The following is a 10,320-nucleotide window of genomic DNA, read 5'->3' on the forward strand; positions in this document are numbered from 1 at the left end:
CAACTCTATGTAATGTCCTTTTTTAAAAAAAAATTTTTTTTTAAATACTGGTCTGCCCTGGGTCTTTGCTGCTGTGCCAAGTTTTCTCCAGTTGCGGTGGGTGGGGACTACTCTCTGTTGCGGTGCACGGGCTTCTCATTCCGTTGGCTTCTCTTGTTGAGCACAGGCCTGCGGGCTTCCGTAGTCGCAGCACGTGCGCTTCGGAATTGCAGCACGTGGGCTCGTAGTTGCGGTGCACAGGCTTAGCTGCTCCGTGACTTGCGAACCTGGACCCCCTGCCTTTGGAGTGCAGAGTCTTAGCCGCTGGACCGTCAGGGAAGTCCCTGATGGGGTTTTAATACATGTAGATGTGACAAGTCTTGAGGGAAGGTCAATGGGTGAGGTTAACTCTATGGTTATAAAATTTTGAATTTTACACATGTTGGTAAGATATTAACTGTAAACTGACTTTGAAAAGTTAGTTATGTGTATTAATATTGCCAGAACAATCACTAAAAAGAACACAAAGTATGTAGAGGGAACCTACCTCAACGTAGTAAAGGCGTCTATGACAAGTCCACAGCTAACAGCGTACTCAGTGTGAAAAGTGGAACGCGTTTCCTCTAAGATCGGAATCTGGACACGATGCCTGCTCTCACCACTTTTGTACTTTTGTTCAGCATCGTATTGGAAATCCAGGACATAGCAATCAGAGAGGAAAAGAGGTAAAAGGCATCCAATTGGGAGAAAAAGAAGTAAAACTATCATGATAGTAAAACTATCGTGTCAATTTGCAGGTGACACGATACTATATATAGCCATCAAGACTCTGCCAAATAATTATTACTTACATAGAGATTTACATAGAGAATCATCAAAACTCTATTAGAATAAGTGACATTAGTAAGTTCAACTGTGTATATTTCATTTTTAAATGCTCATGATCAGAAATTGGGAAAAGAAAATTTAAAAACAGTCCTATTCACAATGACAGTGCAAGACATGAAATTCTTGGGTGTAAATTTAATAAAATTTTCATAGGATCTGTGTGCTAAAAACTGGACAGATGAACAAACAAAACCCACAAATGGAAGAAATAACAGAAGACCTAAATGCTGGACAGATCTTCCATGTTTGTCGATTAAAAGTTTCAATATTTTTAAGATGGCAATTCTCTGACTAGTTTGGTGATTCAATACAATCCTGATCAAAATCCCAGCACGACTGTTTGTAGACGTCTACGAACTGTCTCTAAAATAGCTGAAGCAGTTTTGAAAGAAGAACAAATTTGGAGGACTCCCTGATGTTAAGCTACAATATTATAAAGCTGCGGTAATGAGAGTTTGAAATCAATGGAACATAATAGGAAGTCCAGAAATAATCCCACACTAATTAACTTTTGACAGTAGGGAAAAAGCAAGTTGATGGTGCTCAAAGAGTTGGACATATAGTTCCAAAAGGAAAAGAATGGGTAATTTGGGCTTCATCCAAATTTAAAACTTCTGCTTGGCGAGAAGATATTGAAAAGAATGAAAAGACAAGTCATGGGCTGGGAGGCAGTATTACAAACCAAATAGTTGACAAAGGCCTTTCATCCAGAATTTGTAAACACTCTCAAACTTCACTATTGCAAAGCCTGCCTTCTCAGAAAAAGCACTGGTGATTTGATAGTCATTCATACTTGTGTTTTTTTAATGCTGTGTTTTGATACCCAGATGGAATTTAAGGACGTGGTTTGCATTTGATTTCTTAAAACACCTTTTATTTCTAAAGTGAAGTAATTTGAAGGGATAATATTTGATGAGCATATTTTTTATTTCTTTGATTAAAATTAAAGCTCAATGAATCCAAAGAAAGGCCATTATAAATACAACTTGTTAGTATATTTATGACACAGTTGGTTTTCCTGCTTTTGTTTTTGAGTGAATCAGGTTTATTTATCACAAAAGCTGTTAAAATGTGGGGATCCATGTTTCTTTAGGTAATAAACACAATCCACCTAATAGTTCCATGTCTAAATCAGTGGCTCCAGATTTCATTTTTTTATCATAATGTCAGTTCCAGAAATTTTGTGAAACCACAGAACAAACATGATTTTCTCAAAGTGACAAGATTTCAGTGGTAATTAAAGCTGAAAATCATACTTCTACCACCAATTTCCTGGTATGAGTTTTACCTCATTTGTGAGTTGCCCAGTAATAGTTTTCCAGCAACATTAAAATCTAAGTGGTGTTTTGAATTGTGTGATTTTTTTTTAATTTAAAAAATTATTTTATCTTATCAGGAGCCTCTGTTGTTGAAGCTGGGACCTCAGAAAGTTACAAAAATAATAAAGCAAAACTGTACTGGCATGGGATCGGCTTCTTAAATTATGAAATGCCTCCAGACATCATTCTCCAGGTAAGAGTTAAATTAAAAATAACCTGTTTATATTTTAGGATCTTGTTCCTATTATTTATCATGAAAATATTAATGTCTGAAAGAGATGCAGCTCTGAACTTGTCAGAGAACCTGAAACCATCTCCTTGCATTTTTATAGTTATCAAAATACATGGGCAGAAAATGCATTTTTATACTCATCAAAATACATTATTTCTTATTTTATGGGCAGAAAACTATGATTAGCTACTTGATTACTATTTTAAGATCAGTGAACTAGACTATGTACTTCTCAAATAGGACATATACATTCCATATCTTCTCTTAAAGCTGATTCTGTAGTCTTCCTTTTGCACCAAAAACTTCAGTCACTTGACAAATATTTGTTGAAGGTGAGTGACCCCTGAGTGCAAGTACTGTGCTTTGTGCTGTTCAGGTCACCACATTTTTATAAAGCCCAATTTTAACAGCAGAAATTTCCAAGTAATATTTTCATTAACATTTCAGTTCAATTCAAAAGGCCCTTGATACCAACTGACAGGAGAGTGTTTAACCATAATTACACACCTGAATTTATTTCTAATTTAGAAATACCTTCAGGAGCAAACCTATAAATCTCAGTCCAGAGTACAGTCTAGATCTAGAAAATGGTGGACATCATTTTTCTTCCTTAGTACCAGTGCCAGGATCACTGTCACCACCGTTATCATCTCTATTATCTCTATTATCATCATCACCACCATCGCAACCACCATCGCCACCATCATCACCAACCACCACCATCATCATCATCACCCATCACCTACCATCACCACCAGCACCAGCACCACCAGCACCACCATCACAACCACCATCATCACCATCGCCACCATCATCACCAACCACCACCATCATCATCATCACCCATCACCTACCATCACCACCAGCACCAGCACCACCAGCACCACCATCACAACCACCATCATCACCATCGCCACCATCATCACCAACCACCACCACCATCACCACCACCATCATCACAACCCCATCATCATCCTCACCCATCACCACCACCATCACCACTATTATCACCACTATCACCTACCATCACCACCATCACCAGCACCACCACCACCATCACATTAACCATCATCACCGTCACCTGCCGTCACTGTCACCTCTCTCTTCGTTACCACAACCAGCACTATCTTCTCCAGTGCTATCACCACTCATACCAACCGGCTGCATCTAGCAGCTTACAGTCTTAATTAGAGCAACAAAAGAAGACACACATGAAATAAAGGTTCTGATTGACATCAGCACACCTGTGGGACTCTGGCAGCTTTGCTGTTTGATATGTCTCACACAGTGCCTTCATATTACAGGCATAAGCAAGATCTATCGTCAGTAGTGATTAGCTGGCCAACCTTGTAGGAGTGGAAGTATATAAGCAAGTCAGGGATTGATGCAGTGCTTTCTTTCCAGCCGGACGTCCACCCTGGGAAGTGCTGGGCCTTTCCAGGCTCCCAGGGTCATGCCCTAATCAAGCTTGCCAGGAAGATCATACCAACTGCTGTTACCATGGAGCACATCTCAGAGAAGGTGTCCCCCTCAGGAAACATCTCCAGCGCACCCAAGGAATTTTCTGTCTATGTGAGAAGCTGTCTAAATCTTCCTTCAGAAGGGGTTATAGGAGGTGATCAGCTAGGAACTGGGAGCTGGGGTCTCATCTGAGCTGTGCAGCTAAACATTTCTGTGTATTACTTCCAGTATCTCAGCTTTGTCATCTGCAAAGTGAGAGAGTTGGACCAGATGATTACTACTACTTAATGCTATTTTAAAAAATTTTATCCAAGTTCAGTCAGTCAGTTCAGTCGCTCAGTCATGTCCGACTCTTTGCGACCCCATGAATCGCAGCATGCCAGGCCTCCCTGTCCATCACCAACTCCCGGAGTTCACTCAGACTCACATCCATTGAGTTAGTGATGCCATCCAGCCATCTCATCCTCTGTCGTCCACTTCTCCTCTTGCCCCCAATCCCTCCCAGCATCAGAGTCTTTTCCAATGAGTCACCTCTTCGCATGAGGTGGCCAAAGTACTGGAGTTTCAGCTTTAGCATCATTCCTTCCAAAGAAATCCCAGGGCTGATCTCTTTCAGAATGGACTGGTTGGATGTCCTTGCAGTTCAAGGACTCTCAAGAGTCTTCTCCAACACCACAGTTCAAAAGCATCAATTCTTTGGCACTCAGCCTTCTTCACAGTCCAACTCTCACATCCATACATGACCACAGGAAAAATCATAGCCTTGACTAGACTGACCTTTGTTGGCAAAGTAATGTCTCTGCTTTTGAATATGCTATCTAGGTTGGTCATAACTTTCCTTCCAAGGAGTAAGCATCTTTTAATTACATGGCTGCAGTCACCATCTGCAGTGATTTTGGAGCCCAGAAAAATAAAGTCTGACACTGTTTCCACTGTTTCCCCATCTATTTCCCATGAAGTGATGGGATTGGATGCCATGATCTTCATTTTCCGAATGTTGAGCTTTAAGCCAACTTTTTCACTCTCCACTTTCACTTTCATCAAGAGGCTTTTGAGTTCCTCTTCACTTTCTGCCATAAGGGTGGTGTCATCTGCATATCTGAGGTTATTGATATTTCTCCTGGCAATCTTGATTCCAGCTTGTGTTTCTTCTAGTCCAGCGTTTCTCATGATGTACTCTGTATAGAAGTTAAATAATCAGGGTGACAATATACAGCCTTGATGAACTCCTTTTCCTATTTGGAACCAGTCTGTTGTTCCATGTCCAGTTCTAACTGTTGCTTCCTGACCTGCATACAGATTTCTCAAGAGGCAGATCAGGTGGTCTGGTATTCCCATCTCTTTCAGAATTTATACAGTTTATTGTGATCCACACAGTCAAAGGCTTTGACATAGTCAATAAAGCAGAAATAGATCCAAGTTTTATGTGTACAATTCCCATAGATGAAAATGAAACAAGATTTTCCCTTGTCTCACTTCTCCCACCAATTTTTACTCCCTGGAAGCTTTCACTTGCCAGAGTTTGGGCTGCTTGTGTGGTTACTCCCTTCATATTTGCTATTACTGTTATTCCTTGATTTTTCAGTTTTGATTGTTACAATTGACTTCCTTGAATGGAAAATGGAGATTAGTTCTCTTCCATGCCTCTCCCAATTCTCCCAAAATGTTTATGTCTTAACTTAAAAGAAAAAAAAAAACAAGTTTATTGAGATATAATTCACACATCAGCAATTCAGTCAGGTAAAGTGTACACTTGGTAACTTTTGGTATATTCACAGAGTTGCGTAACCATGATCATGATCAATTTTAGAGTGTTTTTAGTATTCTCCAGAGAAACCCTGCACCCCTTAGCTGTCACTTCTCATCCCCCACCTCACTGCCCCAGCCACTGACAACCACTAGTCTCTCTTGTATCTATAGATTTGCCTCTTTCAAATGTTGTCATTGTTGTTTAGTCACGAAGTCATGTCTGACCATTTGCAGCCCTTTGGACTACAGCCTGCCAGGCTTCTCTGTCCATGGGATTTTCCTGGCAAGAATACTGCTCAAGTACAGGTTGCCATTTCCTTCTCCAGAGGATCTTCCCAATCCAGGGATAGATCCCATGTCGTCTGCTTAGCAGGCGGATTCTTTACCACTGAGCCACTTGGGAAGCCCTATTTTGGATAGTTCCTATAAAATGGAATCATATTGTATGTGAATGGTTTTTGTGAATGGCTTGTTTCACTCAGCATAATGTTTTCAAGGTCTATGTAGGCTAAAATGTGTCAATATTTCATTTTTAATTGCTGAATAATATTTTACTATATGGATAGTAAAATATCCATTTTTATTTATCCATTCAGCAGTTGCTGGACATCTTAGTGGATCCCACTCTTTTAACTGTTATGAACAATGAACAATGCTGCTGTGAGGCGCTGGGTACAAAGCTTTCTGTGGACCTGAGTTTTCATTTCTCTTGGGTTTGTGCCTTGGAGCAGAGTTTCTAGATCACATGATAAATCTGTGTTTCATGTGTGAGACACTGGCAGATGGTATATCTCAGCTTCAGTACACATCCAATGTGTTCATTGTGAGTCTGTGAACAGTATTGTTCTTAGCTGAGTCATACAATGCCCTTGAATACATTTTCTTTTTTTAAAACCTTTTAATTTTGTATTGGGGTATAGCCTATTAATAATGTGATAGTTTCAAGTGACCAGCAAAGGGACTCAGCTGTACATATACACGTATCCATTCTCCCGAAACTCCCCTCCCAACCAGGCTGCCACATCACTGAGCAGAGTTCTTTCTCTGTGCTCTACAGCAGATCCTTGTTGGTTATCCACTTTAAATGTATCAGTGTGTACATAGCCATCCCAAACTCCATAACTATCCCTTCCCTGCATCCTTCCCAGGGATCGCACCCATGTCCCCTGCATTGCAACCCAGACTCTTCACCACTAGACCACCAGGGAAGTTCCTTTATTTTTTAAAGATATCCCTGGGGAGCAGTCTGCTCACATCTCTTCCCACCTGGTGCCTGGTCAGGCCTGCTGCACAGCTGTTATCAGGGGATTTCAGCTCCACTCTCTGAGGATTTGACTTGTTTTAAATCTGTTGTTTTAAAAATGTTTTTAATGTTTCTTCTTTGGTTTTCTGTTTTACTGTTTGGAATATCTAATCAATTTATATTTTAAACCTAATTTTGAATATTTAAATTCTGCTGTTATGATTATTCTGATTTTTTTTTTTTTTTGCAAATGCTCCCTTTTCTAGAATCTAAATATCTTCCTTCATGGTTACAATACTTCCCTCCAACGTCTGAAGATATGAGCAGATGTAGATTTGTTCCATGTTTTCAGCTCCTTCACATACTCCCAAGTACCTCCCTTGCTATTTATAATATGGGCTCCATCTTCCTTGCTAAGTGCTTTCCTCGTGTGTTTGGTGATGCTTGTCTGTCTCATTTAAGAGCTGAACAGTCAAAAGCTGGCTTTTTCTGCACACATTATGGGCAAGCTGACAGCAAGCTTCACAGCTCGATGGTCTGGTTGGAGACCCCAGAGTGTGGTTTCTAGAAGGTTGACCCCAGGAATCCTACAACCTTGTGCCCAGGGGTTTTCAGCTCCGCCCACATCCTGGGTGTGGCAGTGCACAGCCCATCATTCATGATAGGATCTACCTTCCCCTGTTATTTCTGCAGGATGCTCTTGAGGTCAGTTGTCCTGGAGGTGGGAAGAAAACGACAGTTCTTTTCTGCACCAGGACAGGAGTGATGGCTAGGCTCTAAATGCTCCTTAAAAAGTCCATCAGAGGAACTTCCCTGGTAGTATAGCAGATGGGAGTCTGCCTGCCAATGCAGGGAACACGGGTTCAATCCCTGGTCTGGGAAGATTCCACTTGCCGAGGGCAACTAAAGCCCACACACCACAGGTACTGAGCCTGCGCACTGCAACTACTGAAGCCTGTGTGCCTGGAGCCTGTGCCCTGCAACAAGAGGCGCCACCGCTGTGAGAAGCCCATGCGCAGAAACTAAAGAGTGGGTCCCGCTCACCGCAACTAGAGAAAGCTCGCACACAGCGAAGACCCGGTGCGATGAAAACTTAATCGCTTTTTAAGAAGATCATCAGCCCACCCTCAAATGAGGGGACTCCCAGCTTCATGCTTGGCCTCCACACCGTGGCCCCACCTCTGGCCCTTTCTAAACTGGGAGTCAGCACCAGCTCCAGCGTGCTGCTGGTTGCCCCCTGCAGCCAGCGCGACTTGAGTTTCCTCTAGGCCAGTGCGCCATTTGGCCGCCTCCAGACGCTTTTCTCTTCGGGTCTGCGCCCGTGTTTCCCTCAGAGGTTTATGCCTTACTCCGTCCCCTCAGGGTCCCTCTCTGAAGGGGGCTCAGCGTTAAACACGGCGCTTACCTGCCTTGTGTATCATTGGAACACCTTTAGATGCTGTGGCTCTCGAGTTGTAAAACAGATTGCCATCCTTTGATGCGAGCCTGCTGGCACTCACAGTCGGTGTCTACAGACACTTGTAGTTGAGTTATACTGGATTGGAGCAGGTCAAACCTGTCTCAGAAAAGTGCACACAGTTGCTCATTAGAGAGGAATTATGAGTGAATCCTTCAGGCAAGAATCCTTTAAGAAATTGACCATATTTAAAGAGTGAAAAAAAAATCCTTTTAGTAAGACAAAATACTTCTCACTGTTTTTCTCAATATTAGCACATTTATGAACCAAGTGAAATTAAAACAGGATCATAAAGAAGGTTTGAAATAAAACTAGCATATCTCTCTGAACAGGCTAAAGGAACTATATGAGATGATATACATATATGTCAAATATGAAATATGTATGTTTATATATGTCATTGTATAGATGAAAAGTATATATAATTGTGGGGCATTATTTAATCATGATGTATCCAGTTCTTTTAGTTATCCATTTATTTCTGGCTGCGCTGGGTCTTCCCTGCTGCGTGTGGGCTTTCTGTAGTTGCAATAAGCAGGAGCTACTCTGTTGCGGACAGTGGGGTCTGGGCTCTGGGCTTCGGTAGCTGTGCGCACAGGCTTAGTAGCTGCAGCTCGTGAGCTCCGGAGCGAGGGCCCAGTACTTGTGGCCCACAGGCTTCGTTGCCCTGTGGCGTGTGGGGTCTTCTCGGATCAGGAGTCCAACCTGCATCCCCTGCATTGGCAGGCGGAGATTCTTAACCACTGGATAACCAGGGAAGTCCCAATTCTTTTACAAAATTGACTCATATTTTAAATATTATGATTTTCATTACAAAATGATTGAACTCATGAAACTTTATTTTTTGTTGAGGTGCTGCAATTCAAAGACTCTAACCATAAACTTTAGATTTGCAAGATAATGTCCACCAGTGTGCTCTCTCTCTCCTCATAAATCTTCAGCTTTAAAGGGTAGAGAAGAAAGGTCAAAAGCACAAGGGAAATTGCACACACATATCAACAAAAGCTTACTTTTTGGATGGAGCTATCTGTGTGATCAAAGTTCAGCAAACTGGTGAAGTTTAACGCATTTTGGGTCCATGTTGGGGCTCATTTTTTGGTTTATTTTACCCAAAGCGTAGTAAATACAGTTAGGAGGTCAAAGTCAATGCTGACATGTGCTGTCATCTGTCTCTTCATCCTGTCTGTCTGTCTCTCTCCATCTTAGTCTGTTCAGCCCTTTGATTAGGCTGGTTCTTGCCTCACAATCCTCCCCCCCTTCCATACCCAGTGCTGACATGCAGCGCAGCAGTGTGTCCCTGATGGACACCCAAAGATGTCTGGGGAATTGTTACTTAAACAGACAATTGACTCCGTTTATTTTAACAGAACACACATTCATTACAACCTCCCTGTCTGTTGCTTTCTTTATAGGGCGTCTTGAAACAATGTGAAGGAGAAGAAATTTTTCTAGGTCAGTTTGTATATAACAAAACAGGGACCACCGTCCAAACATTTGCACTCCAGGTAATGAGAGCCTTGGGAGAAGGTGCGGTATCCATGGCTCCATCCCCAGGAGGGATTTGTGGGGTTGCTTGATGTAAAGTGGTGTGTGAGAATGACTGTGACAGAAGTGTGAGATAAGCAAGCCTTGTCTGAATTCCAGTTCTTAGCTCCAATCATGTTCATAAGTTTTAAAGCAAAAAAACAGGCAAATATAATACAAAAGTTGTTTCCGAGACAAATTTTTTTTATTATTTGCTATTACTTTTATACACACACACACACACATACTCTTCCTCAGTCCTTATTTGTCAGATTCCCTTGATAATATTTAATCTGACAGTCACTATCTTCTTCCTTGGGTAGAGGGGGTGGGGATGATGGTACAAAACAAGATGATTGGAGGCAGAGAGGAACTTAGAGAGAATAGATATCTCATACCAGATAAGAAAAACTTCTTAGCCTAACTCAAAGGGGAAGGAATACCAGTTGGTAACTTATAAATCCCTAAA

General features: G+C 41.6%; 1 protein-coding gene across 3 annotated transcripts in view; it reads left to right on the plus strand.

Moving 5' to 3' along the window:
- SUN3 (Sad1 and UNC84 domain containing 3) overlaps positions 1 to 10,320 on the plus strand; it is a 51,763-nt gene that overhangs the window by 34,103 nt on the left and 7,340 nt on the right. For all 3 annotated transcript variants that reach the window (XM_019959649.2, XM_070787455.1, XM_070787454.1), the window contains exons 7-9: positions 2,264 to 2,379; positions 3,823 to 3,990; positions 9,740 to 9,832. In XM_019959649.2, coding sequence (XP_019815208.2) covers positions 2,264 to 2,379; positions 3,823 to 3,990; positions 9,740 to 9,832 — 377 coding nt within the window. The remainder of the gene's footprint in view (positions 1 to 2,263; positions 2,380 to 3,822; positions 3,991 to 9,739; positions 9,833 to 10,320) is intronic.

The sequence above is a fragment of the Bos indicus genome, chromosome 4 (assembly GCF_029378745.1).
Source record: "Bos indicus isolate NIAB-ARS_2022 breed Sahiwal x Tharparkar chromosome 4, NIAB-ARS_B.indTharparkar_mat_pri_1.0, whole genome shotgun sequence".
Lineage (NCBI taxonomy): Eukaryota > Metazoa > Chordata > Mammalia > Artiodactyla > Bovidae > Bos > Bos indicus.